Source organism: Symphodus melops, assembly GCF_947650265.1.
Source record: "Symphodus melops genome assembly, chromosome: 21".
In the NCBI taxonomy this organism is placed as follows: Eukaryota; Metazoa; Chordata; class Actinopteri; order Labriformes; family Labridae; genus Symphodus; species Symphodus melops.
The window spans coordinates 1834427-1853739 of NC_136711.1; the positions used below are offsets into that span (position 1 = coordinate 1834427).

The window sequence follows — 19313 nt, forward strand, 5'->3', positions numbered from 1 at the left end:
CTGATAAAACTTTCCGAACTGAAGCTGAGATAACTGTGATGACATCACCACGACGCCACTGGGATGTTTCACAACTGTCAACAACATGGCGTTAAAAAAAACAACAACAACAATTTGAATCTAAAGTAAATATTGTGCTGTAATAACTCTTTCAATGTAAACTGTGTTTGTTTAATACAGAGACATTGTGCATTAACTGATCACCAAGGTATTTAAAGCAACCATGTGTGGGAATTTGTGCACTTTGGCGCCCCCTAAAGGTCTCCAACGACAATTGCGCTGTTGTACGACAGAGCGCTGTGACGCATCCCGTCTTAGACAGCGTTTGTTTACGAGCAGAGGGTGGAGAAGTCAGCAAAGACGCAAAAGTTAAAAATCATGTCGACTGATGAGTTTCAGTATTATCACCTCATTTAACGCAGATCTGATTCTGCTAGCGTCTTTATCCCGATGTTCACAAAGTGTTAGCATTGTGGAAAATGTGTTTGTGCAATCAACAGATACCGTGACGTTTATCGAACTCTGGTTAGACGACTTTCTGCAGCCGGTCAAGCTGCCAAACACGAGACAACGATGACACCGATAACAACACAGCCTCACATGAACTCTTTCACTGTTTCTCCTCTTAGCTTCATTGTTTTAAATAAAGTATCTATCTATCATCTATCTATCTATCTATCTTTTGAATTTCCCTCCAGGGGCAAATAAGGGTTTTGTTTTTAACGGAATTAAATTAGATACAGAGAAGACTTGTGCATAAAGCCGAGAACGACAGCCTGCTGCCAAAGTTACATACAGTAAAAAAAAAAAGGTACTTATATAATATCTTATAAAAAGGATTTTAAAACAAAACCTAAGATAACGCCCTCTGCTGGTCAAAAGAGAGAACTGCAGGGTGTGTTTTTTGGTCAAATTGATGAAACTTGTCCTCTTTTGAATCGATGTGAGGTTTCATCGTCCTAGTTTACTTTCATTTGACGGGAATTCAATTATTTGTTATTTCAGACAAACAGTGATTTATCCATAATAAATACATATTTGAGGTTAAATATGAGTTAAATGTTGGTAGAAGAGGCTGTGCTACTGATTTCAGTTTTGGTCATGAATGTATCTCTCAGTCCAGATCTTCTAACTTGGTTTTATTTTCTGCTACATCTTGTTTCATTTCATACTGTGAGCTTCACGATGAGGCTGTAATAGCTGACACAGGCTGCATACTGTATGAGCAGCTCCACTGGTCATAGTCCAACCTCATAAAACAATAACACCAAATACTTGGACAGTGGAAAAACTGCAGCTGAAGGATCAACAGAAAATAACAGAAAATAACAAACCCATCAGTCGTGTTTTCAGGTAGCAAGAAAAGAAAGAAGAGCTCAGACAGCAGCTGAGAGGAGTCTGTTTACACTGTGTTGAAACCTTATACAGACTTTCACACTCACTGCTGTCTCCCGCTATATTTTACTGAGTATACATTTAAAAAAAGAAGAAGTGTGGAGACATGTTTGAAGCAGATCTGATGAATAAGGTGAAAAGAAAGAGGAGCAGCGTACCTGTGAGAGCAGCCGAGCTGAGAGTCTGAGACGGGCAGCTTTCAGGAGGCGGAAGAAGAAGAAGAGATGCAGCGCTGCTTCAAATTTCACTCAGAGAGGTTGAAGTCCAAAACTGGGGACTCGGCAGGATGCGTGTGTGTGTGTGTGTGTGTGTGTGTGTGTGTGTGTGTGTGTGTGTGTGTGTGTGTGTGTGTGTGTGTGTGTGTGTGTGTGTGTGTGTGTGTGTGTGTGTGTGTGTGTGTGTGTGTGTGTGTGTGTGCGCGTGCGTGCCCAAGTGACATGATTACAAGATAAGAAAGGCAGTTAAAGGGAAGGGATGTGATTTTATGAGCAGGCTGTGGTTGAGAATGCTGAAATATGGACGAGAAATAACACACCCAGTGGATCTTAAAGGAGCTGTTTATTTATCAGTTATTGATTAACCCTCTACATGCTTTATAATTCTTTGTAGATAGATAGATACTTTATTGATCCTGAGGGTAAATCCCGAGGGAAATTAAAGGACGAATTTTCCTTGTATGAAAATAAAGAAGAAAATACGCTGCTGAGAAAACATTGTGTGAAAGGATTTTGTTGACTAACTGATGGCATGTAAGAGCTGAATTCAAACCCACAAACGCTGTTCACGGGGCGAAACTCGGCTCGCCAGCACCTTCGGAGTTTGTATCATGAGGAGGTCAAAAAGCTCCAACAACACAGTCAGTATGAAGATTAACTTTATAACTTTATTTAAAGGCGTCAGTCTGATAAAACCAGACTCTGCTTCTTCAGAGTTTGTATAACAAAAGGAAGTTTCTGACCATAAAGGATCAGTGTTTATCACTGACAGGACCTGCCCATACTGTGTCTGTTATCTCTCATATGTTGTCGTGCAACATTCAGATTTATAGCTCAATAAAATCAGCGAACATTTGGGCACCACTGACTGGACTCATTTATCTTTACCTTCCTCCAATGGCGTCTCTTGATAGTGTCCCTGGTTATCATCATCACCGCCCAGAACTGAGTGAAGGACAGCTTCAGACGCTTGTAGTACTTCCTGAAAGACAACAGGGGGCAGCAACACACAAACACAGATTACTCAGCTTTTCTTTCATCAACCCCTTTAGTACACACACACACACACACACACACACACACACACACACACACACACACACACACACACACACACACACACACACACACACACACACACACACACACACACACACACACACACACACACACACACACACACACACACACACACACACACACACACACACACACACACACACACCTCCACTGCTATATCTCACTGCTTTCATAAAAAAAGTTAGAGGTTATTTTGTTTTTTATTCACGAGTTTAAAGTTCTGACATTGTAAAAACAAAAACATAAAGTTTAGAATTCCCTGTAGCTTAAAACCCGCCTGTAATGACTCTGTACCCGGCCTGATGTTCCTCTCTGTACCTGGCCTGATGTTCCTCTCTGTACCCGGCCTGATGTTCCTCTCTGTACCCGGCCTGATGTTCCTCTCTGTACCCGGCCTGATGTTCCTCTCTGTACCTGGCCTGATGTTCCTCTCTGTACTCAGCCTGATGTTCCTCTCTGTACCCGGCCTGATGTTCCTCTCTGTACCTGGCCTGATGTTCCTCTCTGTACCCGGCCTGATGTTCCTCTCTGTACTTGGCCTGATGTTCCTCTCTGTACCCGACCTGATGTTCCTCTCTGTACTCAGCCTGATGTTCCTCTCTGTACCCGGCCTGATGTTCCTCTCTGTACTTGGCCTGATGTTCCTCTCTGTACCCGACCTGATGTTCCTCTCTGTACCCGACCTGATGTTCCTCTCTGTACTCAGCCTGATGTTCCTCTCTGTACTCAGCCTGATGTTCCTCTCTGTACTTGGCCTGATGTTCCTCTCTGTACTCAGCCTGATGTTCCTCTCTGTACCCGACCTGATGTTCCTCTCTGTACTCAGCCTGATGTTCCTCTCTGTACCCGACCTGATGTTCCTCTCTGTACTCAGCCTGATGTTCCTCTCTGTACCCGACCTGATGTTCCTCTCTGTACCTGGCCTGATGTTCCTCTCTGTACCCGGCCTGATGTTCCTCTCTGTACTCAGCCTGATGTTCCTCTCTGTACCCGACCTGATGTTCCTCTCTGTACTCAGCCTGATGTTCCTCTCTGTACCCGACCTGATGTTCCTCTCTGTACCTGGCCTGATGTTCCTCTCTGTACCCGGCCTGATGTTCCTCTCTGTACTCAGCCTGATGTTCCTCTCTGTACCCGACCTGATGTTCCTCTCTGTACCCGGCCTGATGTTCCTCTCTGTACCCGGCCTGATGTTCCTCTCTGTACTCAGCCTGATGTTCCTCTCTGTACCTGGCCTGATGTTCCTGTCTGTACCCGGCCTGATGTTCCTCTCTGTACCTGGCCTGATGTTCCTCTCTGTACCCGGCCTGATGTTCCTCTCTGTACCTGGCCTGATGTTCCTCTCTGTACCTGGCCTGATGTTCCTCTCTGTACTCAGCCTGATGTTCCTCTCTGTACCCGACCTGATGTTCCTCTCTGTACCTGGCCTGATGTTCCTCTCTGTACCTGGCCTGATGTTCCTCTCTGTACCCGGCCTGATGTTCCTCTCTGTACCTGGCCTGATGTTCCTCTCTGTACCTGGCCTGATGTTCCTCTCTGTACCTGGCCTGATGTTCCTCTCTGTACCTGGCCTGATGTCCTCGGATGTGGCTCTGTATGACGATGGCTTTCTGTTTGAAGAACTTGAAGTTCCTCCTGCAGATGAAGCCTCTGATGTTCCTCTGGATGGTGATGGCGGCCCAGGTCTGCGTGCTGCTCCACTTCTCCTCCAGCTTCTGGAACAGAATCTCCTTGAGGAACACCTGACACACACACACACACACACACACACACACACACACACACACACACACACACACACACACACACACACACACACACACACACACACACACACACACACACACACACACACACACACACACACACACACACACACACACACACACACACACATGTTGATATTTACTGTACAAAAAGCCCTCAAAACAGTCAGATATGTGAAAAGTGTGAAACCTTCGTGAGTCCCAGCTGGTACTGTCCGTCCTCTGCACCAACCGTGTCCAGCAGAGCGACCGTCTGCTCTCTGTCTGATGCTTCATCGACCCGCTGTGGCAGCAGAACGCCATATCTGTGAACACAAACATCATTTTCCAGCTACTCAAACAAAGGCCGAACGTAACGTCGCCTCACAACGCCTTTGTCTTGGCCACAAACACATCTCAAAGTGGAAAAAGAAAAGAAGAGGCGGAGGTGACAAATCAGGAGAACCCGCACTAAATGGGTGAAAGAATGGAGACGACAGCGCCACGCTCAAGGGGCTTTCCTGAACATGGAGAGAAATGAAACCTGTGAACAGCCAATCACAGAGATTCCTCTCACCGACCGTGCAGACGCCGACAACATGCTGAAGGGAGTTAAAGTGTAAGCTCGACGTGTTTCAGCACCTCTCAACAAAGTAGGAGTACTGTATGCGGGTGGGGAATCCCTCCTTCCTGATGTGGATGGTCTCTAGCATCCCAGCATGCCTCAGCTGGGCCGACATGTAGTCGACGTCGAAGAGCCCGGGGAGCTGGAAGAGGACGCGACAGATGCAGAGCGTGGTTAAACATTGTGATCTGATGTAAGGAGACAGACTGTCGTCAGTGCTCACTCTTTATCTGCTGTTACCTTGACGTAGTTTGGCTTCAGACAACGAATAAAAGTGGTTTTGCATCTGAGGGGTTAAAGCAAAAATATATCAGCACACGTTATTGATCGAGAAACATGATTAACTTCAGATGGAAAAAAGCATCCGAGAGCTGAAATAAAATATCTAAAGACAGGTGGAAAAGTAACGCTTGTGTTTCTGTGAGATAAACCTGAAGTTTTTGTCAATACAGTAATAAAAAAACACTTCCTGGTTGAAAAAAAGTTATTCCTAACAGAAAGATTTATCCCTGTTGGGATCTTTTTAGGAATGATTTGGTCAGAAATAACAATCTGAGCCTGAAGAGGGGTAAATAACAGTCTCTGTGGACGCACTTTGACCGGGTACGTTTGCCTCAAAGGATTATGTTGCAGCCATGATGGACAAACTTTCCTCCAGGGGAATTCTAAAAATGTTTAAAAAGGAATAACATAAATACAACATGTAAAAAATGGGCCTCATCTTGACTATTCCCTCACTGATGCTTTATGGAAAGAATCCTGAACAACTTTGACAGATGGCATATTTGGTTCCGCGACATTTACTGAAACCGTATTCTCCACAAACACATCACGCCGCCGAGATTTTCAGTGTGTTCAGTGAAACGCTTTTCCTCATGTTGGCTTCCACGCTGATTCGCAGCTTCGGTTACAGTCGGTCTGGGTTTGTGTGTTGGTACCTCTCCAGGCGGGTGGTGAGTTCAGTCAGGGACTGGAGGAAGTGTGAGGCTGCTGTAGACGGCTGCTGTCGGAGGCCTTTCCCTCTCCAGCCGAGCTCCCTCTGCTGAATGTAACCGTCCTGAACCTTCGTGAACAGCTCCGACACCATCTGAGAGACACGGAAAATAAAACGACCCAACTAAAGACCTCAGGAGCTTTGTCATCGATCCAGGAAATGATTCCATTCAATTCAAAAAACTTTATTTGTCCCCGGGGGGCAATTCAAGGACGATGATGATGATGATGATGATGATGAATGATGATGATGATGATGATGATGATGACGGCCTCTAGGCACAGTGCTGAGTTTGGTCCGTTCATTCTGCACAAAAACCACTATGAACCCAGTTTAGAGCAACTGGTGGATTCTGGAGCAAACAGAATCCACCAGTTATGAGATCAAACTGTCTTTAAAACAAGGTATGGAAGCATTTTGGTAACTGAGAAGATATATTTTTGTAATTTTGAAAGTGAAATGTTAGATTTCAGTTGCTCTTTATGTCTTTTGTCATGTTTCACAATATTTTGGTGGCCTAATTGGGAATGCAGGCAGGCCAGTTTATCACTCTCACATTTCACAACTCCTCTGTCCCAACTTTTTTTTTTCTTTTTAACAGCGGCTGTGTTGGACATTTTGTTTAGCATCATAACAGTTTAAATCAGCTGCAGCCTGATGTGGATCGTACACCAGCTGGTTCACCTTTAACCGACTCCTGGCGAAAAGCTCCAGCACTTCTGTCCTGAACTGGTCGTGGTTCTTATTCAGGAAATTATGGACCTAAAAGACAGATTTGTCACACAGATAAATGTTGCTGCTGTGACGACTCTGCTTTATAAACAGCGTGCTCTGCTTGATACCTGATAAGTGACAGCTCCAGCGTAGTGATAGATAGTGAAGACTGGCAGTGGGTTCTTGGGCTTGGCATAGAAGGGGCTGTTTCCATGGTGATAGTGGCACTTCTGGAGGAAAGTGTGGTCTGTGGCCTGAAGAAATAAAAACACAGAGACAGTACAGAAAACACAATCACGTTAAATGTTGAATATTTAACACTCCTCCACACTGTGTTCAAACTTCTCAGCATAAATGTTTAAACGCTGGTTGATCTTTTTTCTTGCTACTGGCCGTGTGTGTGTGTGTGTGTGTGTGTGTGTGTGTTGCACTTACAAACCAATCTATCATCTATATGCCGATGAAGGAAAACTTTTTCCCTGTTGTTAAATCATCCTGATGGTATGTCCGTAAAGCCACCTTTAATTCTAATCTTAAATCAAGCGGAGAGCAGCAGATGTGTGACGTGTTATACTCAATACTGCCCCCTAGAGGCAGGGACGGGGACTTGATTGATTGACGCCTTTAGCTGAGACAGAGCAGGAAACGAGGCAGCGAGAGAGGGGGGGGGGGGGGGGGGGGGACCTGAGGGTCAGAGTTAGACTTGGGTACATCCCCTCCCAGCTGCCTTTAAAGAAATACTACAGCCCACTAGTGAGTCCCTGCTTGTCCACTGATGGTTACATATAGTACTGTGTGTGTGTTAGCGTGTGTTAGCATGTGTTAGCATGTGTTAGCATGTACCTGGGGGAGGCAAGTCTGGTCGTCCAGTATTCGTAGGATGCCGTGTGGTCTGGAGGAGATCAGGTCCAGGCAGGAGTGGAAGTTTTTGAGTTGCATCGGGTACCACTGGATCTGCTCTGCACTGTAATCCTCCTAACACACACACACACACACACACACACACACACACACACACACACACGTGAAAAAAACATTACAGCACAAAGGGATATCTTACAGGTGCTAGAGAGTTCAACAGTTTGGTTTCAGGAGTAAAAATCCTAAAAATGTTCTGAGGGAACCAGAGGAAACGCTCACCGTTGAGCTCTTATCTGACATTCTTATATCGAGTTCATGACCACTGACCTGCTCCTGTGAGATCACCGCTTTGTTGACAAAGTGCTGCAGCTGCTCGTTGGCAAAGTTGATGCACAGCTGCTCAAAACTGTTCACTGCAAGATCCTTAAAAAAAGACAAGGATGGTTGGAAAGTGCATCCAAGAAGCCTCCCGTCTTCAGGCGGAACGAATACCAACCTCAAACCCGTAGATGTCGACGATCCCCACGGTGCTGTCCATCTCTGCGGGACTCAGCCAGTCATTGATCTGCTCGAGCAACCAATCAAACAGCACCGAATACAAGGCTTTGGCAATAGCATCTCTGCAAACAAAATATAAGAAAACATAAGGGACCGATGATAATTGGCAGGAAAAGGAGTTGAGCGATGGATGGTCAAATTTAAGAGTTTATTCTGGGCCTTTTGATTTACAGGATAGAGTAAAAGAGACAGGAAGTAATATGAGAAAGAGTCGGGGACCATGTGACCAAACAGTGTCAGGACTGGGTGCTGCTACGACGACCAATATGAAAAGGACAATTGTCTCTGTTCAAGAGGTGCCTGCACTGACCTAACCCCGGGTCCTCGGAACAACAATCATGCGCAAAAATTCAAATTTTGGTTCGAGAGATTTGTCTGTAGTTTGTGCCTGCACAAGAGGAAATAGTCCTACCTAGATTCTATGGCACTTTCCACAGACAGAGGGCAGTAGATCCGGTCATAAGTCGTCTCCTGTTGACAAAAAAAAAAAGGTGAATGCATTTGCACACCTGAAGGGATTCAGTGTAATAGTCACTAAGAGGCATGAGAGGTGCATTACAGGCCACGTACTGTGACTCTGTGCGTGATGACAGTCTGCAGGGCCTCTGAGGAAATCTGCAACAAGGAGCCAACCCTCCTCGCCTCGGCCTCGCTGAAGATACGAGCCACCTCGAACGACTCGCTCTGATGCAACAAACAACAACAAAGGTTTGATATCAAGGTCAGATTGGATTCTCACCACGGCTGTACAAACACACACACACACACACACACACCTCATAGGAGCTGAAGCACATGTTGCCGAGCTGCAGGATAGACGAGAGGATGGCCCAGACCGTAGAGATCTGGTCGGCGTGCAGACCGATGGTCTCAAAGCACTGAACCAAAAGCTGGAAGTCCTGCTTGTCCTGCTTCCCCTTCAGCTCACAAGCTCCGCCCTGGAAAAGGAAAGAGAACAGATTCAGTTTGACAAACAAACAAAAATATATATCTATTCAGAATATTCCTGTGTTCATGAACGCATGCTGTACTTGGTTCAGGTAGTAATAGGTCTCGGCTCCTTGCAGGTAGAGCTCCTGTTTGTCGTAGTCGTTCAGCCCCGCCAGCAGCTCATAAAACACATGGTAGTTTCTCTCTTCATTGGCCTGAGAGGAAACATTAGCAGGGAAACCAGACCATGACGTCAACTGAGCTCTGAACCTGGGGTGACTAGGACATGTGGGGCACAAAAACCTGGGCTAAAGTTGTCCAGTGTGCATCCAGCCTAAGTCTAGTCTGGTGCAATTCAGACGCTACCGTTACTGCAGTGCTGTAAGTGAAAGAGCTCAAGAAGAAAATGTCACATATTTACTCACAGTGAGCTGAGCAGGTCTGAATAAAAGTCAGAATATCAATCATGTTTGCAATGATTTGAAACGAGTGTTGGGGAACTTGTGATGTCTGAAAAAACAAATACAAGAGCGTGAATTTGTTTTTTTGGGGGGGCTCAATTTTTAAATCAATGTTGGCTACTTTGAGCATGCAACAGTTTTTAAACTAAGTAAACAAGAACTTTGAGCGAGCTCTTTTAAAGTCTGATGTTTCACACTGTAAACCAAAGAAAAAGACATTTTTATTAAACCTGGCCAAACCACGAAACCAGGAAAGGAACTTAAAACATTTTTCTCCGATCATTGCCATTCAGTCAGGTAATCGATTAGATTTATTTACACGACGTGTGGACACAACACACCTCACTCTGTGATCTCACCTGAAAGACGACCCTGGACTTCTCCAGGAGGTACTTCGACAAAGACGTCCCAACAACAACCCCACTGTCAGCCAGGAGGAGAGAGAGAGAGAGTCAACACATAAACCAGCTGTCACCTTCAGAGGGAGCATCAAGACAGAGCAACAAAATGTGGAGGGGACAGTTTGTTCTTTGTGCATTTCTAAATAAAAAAATTGATCACAAGACAACATTTTGTGGAAATCAGGAACACGTGGTGGACTCACTGGAGAATGTGGACATGGAGGTACTTGCCAAAGCGGCTGGAGTTGTTGTTGAGGATGGTCTTGGCGTTCCCGAAACTCTCCAGGATTGGAAAGGCCTCCATCGGCTGGAAGTGAATCACATGTCTGTCACACTATCACACCAGATAAGTGATCGGACCTTCAACAACATGAAGGAACGTTGTTTGTTTACCTGTCTCAGGTCGTCATTTATTCCCTGATACATGGAGCTTAGATAGTGGACAATCAGTTTGGTAGCTTCAGTTTTCCCTGAACCACTCTGACCGCTAAACAGGAAGTCATAAAAAATACCTTCAGAAGGCAAAACGTTTTTGTCTGTGGACTTTAAAAGTCAGATAATATACTAATTTACATACTGAGGGAAAGTGGTCTTATTTGATTACCTGATGATAATGCATTGCTCCTCAGTTGATGTTTGAGACTGACAGAAAGCGACGTCAGCGATGGCGTACACGTGCCTGAAGACAGAACACAACAACATATCAGGAGAGAGAGTGAAACCTTGGATTGTGAAAAAAGTTGCACGGCAGTCCTGAGTCTGTTTTCTCACGGGGGGTTTCTCTGCGGCTCCATGCCCTGATATTTCACTCTCAGCTCCTCTGTGTAGATGTTGAGCGGCTTGAAGGGGTTAATGGACAGCAACATGTTTCCAATGTAAGTCTGAAAAACAAAACAACGAACCATAAAAGGTGATTTTTATTAGCGCAGGAAACAGGTTTGTAGTCAATGATGATGCACTTAAACTAATCTGTCTTCATATTTTTCTTATTCTCATGGCAGCCATGACGTCACGCTCAGGTTCCAGGTGGAAGCAGAGGAGCTGCTTGTCAACAGGCAACAGGAGGCAACATGCTTGGGGCCCCCAGGCCACTAAGGGGCCCCCGACAGCTGACAAACTTTAAACCACAGCATTGCCTCAAAATGTGCAAACTTTGCAATGACAGTAGGAAACCTCCCTAATGGGGCCCCATCTGACAGCACTCACTCTCCGTGCTCTGCTAATGCAGTATTGCTGTTAAAACCAAAATTAGTCGATGAAGGAACTTTAAGATGAATTTTCCATCTGGGGCTGAAAAAAACCAAAAAGAAAGGAAAATAATAACGCACATTGGTTGGAAGGGCCCCCAATTTATTTTGGCCCATGGACTCAACAGAACCTAGAACGGCCCCTGGGTGTGAGTTATATCGACCCTTGAAATCTGTGCAGCTCTTTGGATTAATGAGAAAGTAGACAGACAATGTAAACTGTCTGAGCATAACAGGCCAAATTACAAGTGAATAATGATCTGTTAGCTAGCGCTAATGTTAGCATTCAGCCACTTCCTAGTTAACATCTGAGACTCACAGACACAACAGGAACTGGATATTAATTTATTTGAGCACTCAACACTTACGTAACTAAACTTATGTAAAGTTAGCTGTTCAAATCTACTTTCAAGCTCCACTGTTACATTACTGTATCATCATGCAGTGTATAAAACAGGCTTTTATTTTCAATGTGCAAGCAGTTTGCAAATGATCAATTAAAAAAACATGGACTGTGTTTGATGCATGCATCTTGTTTCTGGAGATAAAAATGCCAGATGAAATAATTTCACCCCGATAACAGAAGGATTAAATTCTTTAGATTAAAAGTGTGCAGTGATGAAACTCACGTAAATACAGTCCCGCTGGAACCTCTTCCTCAGATTCAGAAGCACAGAGCTCTCACACACTTCCCTGAAAAAGGAAGACAACAGGTTGAAGAAGAAGAAGAAGATATTCTCGCTGCCCTGAGTGTCTGTGTGAGGACTCACTCCAGCTGAGACAGATCCTCCACTTCGTCCACCTCCACCGCCCTCTGACCCCCAGAAATCACCACCTAAAAAACACGAGAGGAACGAGAGTCAAACATGAGGCCCGTCATCCCGACGCCATCAACTTCACCCTTACCTTCTCTATAAACATTCTTCTGGTTTGACCAGTCGGTGATTCTATGAGTCTCCTCGAGGGCCCTTCATGGTTTAGGTTTTGTTTCTACACCTACCGGCTGCTGATGCTCCCCTCCACCCAAAAACCTTTTCACAGCAAGTAACCAATCCAGTTGCAGCCGTGGAGCTGCGTGATAGCTGATACAGCATACTGCAATCTCATACCAGCGCGCCGTGCTGTGTTGTACGCTCTATTATCAGTACAGACGAGGAAATAAATAAACCAGCAGCGAGTCTTTTATGTCCCTTTGTCGAGTGTGCACAGAGGCAATAAGTGACACTCTGAGCCTTTACACCGACGCTGTTTCTGTTGAACTTCAGGGAAGGTTCTTCCCTTTGGCGTTGGCGCGGTTCATGGAAAATGCAACCTGATAAAGACGGGCTCCTTCCCCTTTCTTTATTTATTGCTATTGGTTTGTTTACTTCACGACTAAATAAGGGTCTAGAGAACTATCCATGCATCTGTTCTCTAAACGTCTAGTCCCATCTGGGGTCGCGGTGTGGCGGCATCCATGTTGTCACTGGGCGAGAGGCGGGGTACACCCTGGACTGGTCAGAAACTTACATTCTCACATCCACACATTTTAAAAAGAAAGCCAGAGAGAACTCCACCGTGCAGAACCGCCAGAACATGCAAACTCTACACAGAGGGCGGATTTGAACCAGAAACCTTGTTGCTGTGAATTAAGGAGCCAGAACGTTGACTGACATCGATCCTGTCCAATCGTGTTTTAATACTTCATGAGGACACACTTTTGTACCTCATGTGGAAATATTCCTGAACATCTTTCAGACAGTCGGACCCCCTGAAGACGACTCTTTACGCTGCTACACGAGGGTAAATCACGCAGCTTTTCTATTAAAGTTTTTCACATTTCAATGATGAAAAAGACAATTTAACAAAAACTTTTTATTTATTTTTTTTCGTGGTCTTTTCTACCTTTTTGTGTTCTGGACTAAAAAGCACCTTCAGAACATTTCAGTTCATCTTCAGAGCGCTCCAGACTCCGGACTCCAGACCGAAGGGTTGAGGGTTCCCCATGTGAGCAACATGTCTGACGTGTCCTTGGGCAAGACATTTAAATCCGAATTGTTCCCCCTGCTGTTTCAGGTTAATGTTTCAGTAACTAATCAATGGATTAGTTACTTCCAATATTCAGTTTACATAGCAACTAATGATCTAATTCAGTGGTGTCCAAACTTTTTTTCTTGCGGGCCAAAATTGTCGCGTTAGAATCGCTCACGGGCCACAGGATTTTTTTTTCTTTGTTTGTTATTTAATATTGGAAGGAACTTTTTGTATTTTGACCTCTTCAAAATGATTCAATAACATATATATAATTTTTTGGAAAGAACAGTCAGGCTTTTATAGGTCTCCCTCGCTAACGTGAAAAAGAAAAAAAAAAGAACGAAATATGCCATCTGATGAGGCCTGGGGCCAAAATCTTCTGATTCTTTGATTTGAAGTCAAGGGCCACAAAAAATCCACTCAAGGGCCACAAATGGCCCCCGGGCCGCACTTTGGACACCCCTGATCTAATTGGTTTTTGGTTCTGTTGCACAGGTAGGTTGCATGGAAATGTGAGTGAAGGAGATAATTGGAAGTTCACGCTGAGGTAAACATATGTTCACCTGAGATTTGTGATTAATGACTTCCATTTATTATTGTTGTCTTCAAAGACTAGTGTTGTATTTCAGGGTAGCTAACTGGCCTTGGACCCGTCAGTGTACCTGTGTGCTGTTGAGTCGGCTCTCCAGCATCTCCTGGGTGGGGTCCTCTGATTCCCAGGGGCCCCTGCCATTGTCTGCAGGAACAGTCCTGGCCTGGCCCTCGTCATCATAGACCGTCCACTTGGTTAGCTTCTCCACCGTCTGGTGGGGCAGCAAGTTCTCAGCACGCAGCCAGTCCTGAAGCAACGGAGAAAAGATCAATAACTGAACGTATAGATCCAACACGAGTCTGTCACTCTATGAACATATTCACACCGTGCTGATCAAACCTGCGTCTGAACGCTTACAAAGCATTGACCAGTGAGGTCTGTGTGAAAAAGGATTAAAGGAAGGGTTGGTAAAAACTAGCATGATTATATCTACGATGTTTAAGGTCAGAATCTATTATAAAAGTGAACAGAAAGATCAATGTAATAGCTAACTAATATTATGGTCATACATGGATGCCCCATGCACAGCACAGTCACTCCTTGTGTCTTGGAGTCGGTGATTGCAGGAAAATATTAAATAATAAATTTGCTTGTTAAAGTATTGAAAGGGATTTTTTTCCCCCTTAATTCCTGAATTGTCCTGGAGCTGGAAGAAAGCTTAAATCCTTCCTGTAAACATTTTATTCGGCTTATATAAATGTGTCCAAGACGAGCTTTGGATATCCAGAATAAATACAAAACATCTATGGAAGCCCGTTCATCAATTCAATCAATTATTTCAGCCATTTTCTCGAGATATCCAGAAATCTAATAATCATGATTAAGCCAACTATGTCTTTCTAAAGTGATGAGATAAATAAGTGGAGATAATGAGAAAACAACTGAGACGTCTAATTATTATAGTGTTTTTATATTTGTACATTTATTTGTATATTATCTGTTGCACTGGATGCTCTAACAGCATTTCATTGTACTTGCACAATGACTGTAAAGATATCTTATTCTCTTATTCTAATTATCAGGAAAAAAATTATTTTGTATGGATGCTCGTCCGCTAACAGCTTTAAACTCATGCTAACGTTAGCGCTGCTCTGGCGGTTCTTAATTACGTTTTTTTTTTTACTCAACACGTGTCCAGCTCTGCCCCCCATGATCATTGTCTAACGTTTGAGAAACTGTAAAATAAAACAACTTGTCAGATTCTAGATGTTTTCATGTTTTACATCGTGGAATAAATAGTGAGTACACCCCGTTAAAAAACACTGGTGCACCTTCTAAAACTGTAAAATGAGGGTTAAATAAAAAAATGAAAAGCACTTTTTTTTCTTATTTTATGAGACAACAAATCAGATTTTTTTTTCTTTGTTTTCAGGAAAGGATTTTCTGATTTTAGTTTGATGACAGTTTAATACAGTTTCATGTGAGCGTTGAATGCAATCCCATTCTTGAATTTATGAAGCGTTGAAGCATCCCTCGTATTTAGACATAAAACACGTGTATGATGTCACAGGAAAATGGCCGCTGTGTGATTATAGCCTATTGGTCTTCCTCTCACACATGTCGAAGTAAAGCCTTTGAAAATGTCACACAAACCTGAGGGTCGCCACTCATCCGTGGGTTTCCAGCCCAGTGCACCTCTGATTGGCTGACAGCATATGTACCCCCGTCACCCATGAGCTGGGCCACTTCCCTGTCTGCCTCTTCTTCATACAAGGACCGGGCGCCTGCCACCCCTGGTCCTGCACCCCCATTTAAAAAGGGCTGAGTGGTGGACGTGGGTATCCCCGGTGCAGCCTCTCTCACTGGTTCTTGTCTCTTCTCTCGAGTCCGTTCTCCCCCTAACGTCCCTCCCGATAAGGACATCTTGGACAGGTTGATCTGGGAGGGGTCCAGTTTCATTCTGGCGGCTTGCAGGACACTGACTCCATCTTGATTTCCGAGGACAGGTTGCGTGTTTCTGCCCTCAGTGTTCGAGGTTTCTTCCAGGGCGGTGCTGCCTCCTGGGCTCCTCCCTGCTGCTTCTCCACCTGTGATCAAACCTCCAGGTAGCGGCTTCTTAATCGACTTCAAAAGGCTGAGATCCGGTTTGACGGGGAGCACCAGCTTGGCGCCTGGTTTGGGCGGTCTGGGCTGTGACGTACCTTGTTCTCCGGTGGTATTCGATTGTGTAGAAGCTGTCTCGGAGACCTCGGCTGTCTCCGCCTTGTCCAGTTTGTTCATCCTGGGCAGAACCACGGCATATTTGGCCTCTACTTCCTTCTCCCCAGCTTGGTGCGCTTCTTTTCCTCCATCCCCGTCTTTGCCCCTATTTTTCTTGCCGGCAAGACTGGTTTTACTGGCGACTCTCATCGCCACCCTGTGTTTGAGGATGCTGCCCTTTGACTTTCTGGGACCTTGTTTCTGATTTATCCGACGGAGCGACAGCCAACGTGAGACGCCGATGGCTCGAGTCCAAGCGGAGAGCTTCTTCCTCAGGTTCAACCCCCGCGGCATGTTCTTATGAAGCCAGCCGGACATCCTGTTCATCGTGCTCAAGCCTTTTCTTTGAGCTATCAGGCGTTCCTTGATTTTGATCGACTCGCCTTCAATCCCCTCACCCTCTGATGTTTCCTCGCCCGGCGTGTTGTTTGCTTTGTCTTGGGGAGGCATCTTCTTCACCTTCTCCAACAGTCCTTTGACGGCGCTGCCGGAGCTCTGCAGCTCCTCCGGCTCCACAAACGCTTTCAGATCCTTCCCTTTGTTTTTGAGAAGCATGATTTTTTTTTGGCCTTTGAGTGCTTTGGTCAGAGTTGGTTGAGCCTCCTCCTCCTCGTCCTCTTCCTCACCTTGATCAGCTTCTTCAGGAGCTGGCTGAGTCTCTTCGTCTGCTGTGTTGGGCCCTTGTTGTGGTTGAACTTCCTCTGCTGCAGAACTCGGTATCGCCTCCTTCTTCTGCTTCTTCTGCTTCTTTTTGTCTTCCTTGGCTTTCTGTTTGGCTTCCTTCTCGAGCCTCTGCTTCTCCGCTTTAGCCCTCTGCTTCTCCGCCTTCTCCGCCTGCTTGTCTGCTTTGCTTTTTTTGAACATCTTGCTCTTCGACTCTCGCACGGGTTTCGCGCGACGTTGACTCCGACTAACTTGGCGGCTGGTACGCCTTCCAGATGTAACCTCCCGGGTTATCTCCTCATCTTCACTCCCATCACTACTCACTGCCTCCGTCTCCTGAACCTTCTTATTGTTTTCCTCTTCTTCACTGGATCCAACTGACTCAACCTCCGAGTCGTTTCCAGATTTGGCGTCCTCAGAAAGCTCTCGTCTGTCGGAGTCCTCGTCGGCGGTTCGCTCTGTATCTCTTTGGGTGTCCGACGCCTCGGCTTCTTCCTCGTCGCTCTCCTCGCTCCCCTGCGTCTCTGCTGGCCCTTTGTTACCACCCGGCTCATCCTCCTTCTCATCATTACAAGTGTCGTCTTCCGTCACCTCCTCTGAGCTTCCTGCGTCACTCTCTGATTCCTCCTCGCTGCCTGTCACTCTGTCGCTCTTCTTTATGTCAGGCTTGCTTTTGCCTCTCCTTCCTTGTGTTGTTTGAGATGTTTTTGGTTGAGGTTTGAGATTGTGAGTCTTGTTCGTGCCTCTTGTGAGTTGACTATCTGTCTCGTGTTTGGATGATCTACCATCAGCAGGTGTTCTGTTCCCTGATTTGCCCCCCGTTTGTCTCTGCAAACACCTCTGATCTGACTCCTTCTTTTTACTTTGATCGGTTTTATTACTTCTTCGACTCTTCGTTTCGTTTTCATCCTCCGCAGCTGGTGCAGCCGCTCCACTTTTTCTTTTTCCATTAGCAACTTTAGAAGACGCCTGAGACCCCTTTAGTCCTCCATCCTTCTGTGGATTTCCTTTTTTGTCTACCTCTGCCTTCCTCTTTGTGGCATTTGTTCTACCATGGGACTTGACTGGTGACATGGCATTCAATTCTTCACAGTTAAATTACCTAGAAAACATGCGAAAATCTTTATTACGAGATATCGACAGGGGAAAAGAAAGATTTAAACTGATATTGAACAGTGAGACATCGATTAGCATTTTAAATAGGATTTAGGACTGTAAGTCGAGTGCCACGTCAGTCACAGTCTTTGAAACCCGGTCCTCGGGTCGATCCATCAGCATGTGGACCAGGTTTCACACCGAGTCCCTGATCCTTGCACTGAGACTAAACACACCCAGGTCAGACCTAGTTTATACTCAACTGAACTGTTTTCTCTCTTTGACTGCTCGGCTAACTTTGAGCTTCAACAAAAAAATCAAAATGTATTGAAAGAGAGAAATCACAAACAAAAGGAAACCTAATGCAAAGTGGTGAAGGATCTTTTCCATGCAGGATGACGTGACTCTCTTTCTGAAAGGCAAACGGCAGCTCGTATCTGCAGGTCAGATCTAACCTGCAGTGAAAGGCTATCTTCAGATCCGCCTAAATGTCGTTGTATAGCCTGCACACCCCCGGGGGGACGAGCAGTGAGATATAGCTTACCAGGCGTCTCAGGTGAAACCCCGACATGGCTGGGGGGGCTGCAGAGTGCTCCAGCTTGTCCTCAGGAGCTGATGTCACAAATACAAACATGCACCCATGTTCAGGAGGAGTCAAACCAAATATCCCACCCACTAACATTATATGGCATGCAGCCATGTGTGCTTCATGCCTACACACAATACACCCCCCCCCCCCCCCCCCCCCCCTTCAAAAAGGTGAGCTGGCGTGCACCGACACAAACACAAAGTGCCTTCTGAATAATACAGCTCAGCCTGGCAGGTCATGCAGATCTGCTGCTGTTAACGTGGCCAGCTGGTGAATGGTCGAGATGAAAGGTGAGAGGTGCTGCTGGGAGCGATCAACAATAGGTGCTGATGGAGGAGAGAGAGAGAGAGAGAGAGAGAGAGAGAGAGAGTTCATAACTTGACAGAAACAATCCGTCAGTGTGTGCTGGAATTTTGAAAGCTCACATTTTCATGGTTAATCTGTCCAGATGTGCTCAGACATCCACACAAACGTCTTTTATATTCTTCAACAGAAGCAGTCTGATCTGTACAGTTTCCTACCATGTGGAAGATTTAGAAACAACTCAAAGTAATGTGTCGGTAGTTATTCATTTCAAGTTTCCTTTTGAGAGTTTGAAGCTGCTGATGAGACTGAATTTTTCTCTTTAGGACCCAAAAGAGCAAAAATTTAAGATTTATTGTTAAAGATTTATTTGGGAGCTTTTACACTTTTATTTTGAAACAACACTGAATAGGAGAGAGAGAGAGAGAGAGAGAGGGAATGACGTGGACTGAAACGGTAAATGGACTTAATCTTGTTTATTTTATTTCTCGTTCTCTGACTCCTACACATTCACACCCTGATGGTAGAAGCTGCTGTGTAAAGTGATCATCAGAAGTAACTAATCCCAATCATACACGTTCAAGCGCTGCTGAAAAAAACAGCGTGAGCATCTTGAGGTTAAGTGCCTTGCCC

At 45.2% G+C, this 19313-nt stretch overlaps 1 protein-coding gene across 1 annotated transcript in view; it reads right to left on the reverse strand.

Annotated features, from left to right (window-relative positions):
* Positions 1-18473, reverse strand: part of myo15b (myosin XVB) — a gene marked incomplete at its 3' end in the record, with an annotated part of 38745 nt that extends 20272 nt beyond the window's left edge. The window contains exons 1-25 of the mRNA XM_079372342.1: positions 18333-18473; positions 15425-17795; positions 13902-14078; positions 11997-12061; positions 11856-11919; positions 10751-10860; positions 10584-10658; positions 10373-10466; positions 10183-10286; positions 9938-10001; positions 9219-9332; positions 8964-9125; positions 8758-8871; positions 8600-8658; positions 8126-8249; positions 7957-8052; positions 7612-7743; positions 6897-7022; positions 6739-6816; positions 5999-6147; positions 5301-5346; positions 5078-5202; positions 4647-4761; positions 4257-4432; positions 2499-2592 (exon numbers count right to left, since the gene is read on the reverse strand). Coding sequence (XP_079228468.1) covers positions 2499-2592; positions 4257-4432; positions 4647-4761; positions 5078-5202; positions 5301-5346; positions 5999-6147; positions 6739-6816; positions 6897-7022; positions 7612-7743; positions 7957-8052; positions 8126-8249; positions 8600-8658; positions 8758-8871; positions 8964-9125; positions 9219-9332; positions 9938-10001; positions 10183-10286; positions 10373-10466; positions 10584-10658; positions 10751-10860; positions 11856-11919; positions 11997-12061; positions 13902-14078; positions 15425-17767 — 4806 coding nt within the window. The 5' untranslated portion in view covers positions 17768-17795; positions 18333-18473. The remainder of the gene's footprint in view (positions 1-2498; positions 2593-4256; positions 4433-4646; positions 4762-5077; positions 5203-5300; positions 5347-5998; positions 6148-6738; positions 6817-6896; positions 7023-7611; positions 7744-7956; positions 8053-8125; positions 8250-8599; positions 8659-8757; positions 8872-8963; positions 9126-9218; positions 9333-9937; positions 10002-10182; positions 10287-10372; positions 10467-10583; positions 10659-10750; positions 10861-11855; positions 11920-11996; positions 12062-13901; positions 14079-15424; positions 17796-18332) is intronic.
* Positions 18474-19313: the final 840 nt, after the last annotated feature.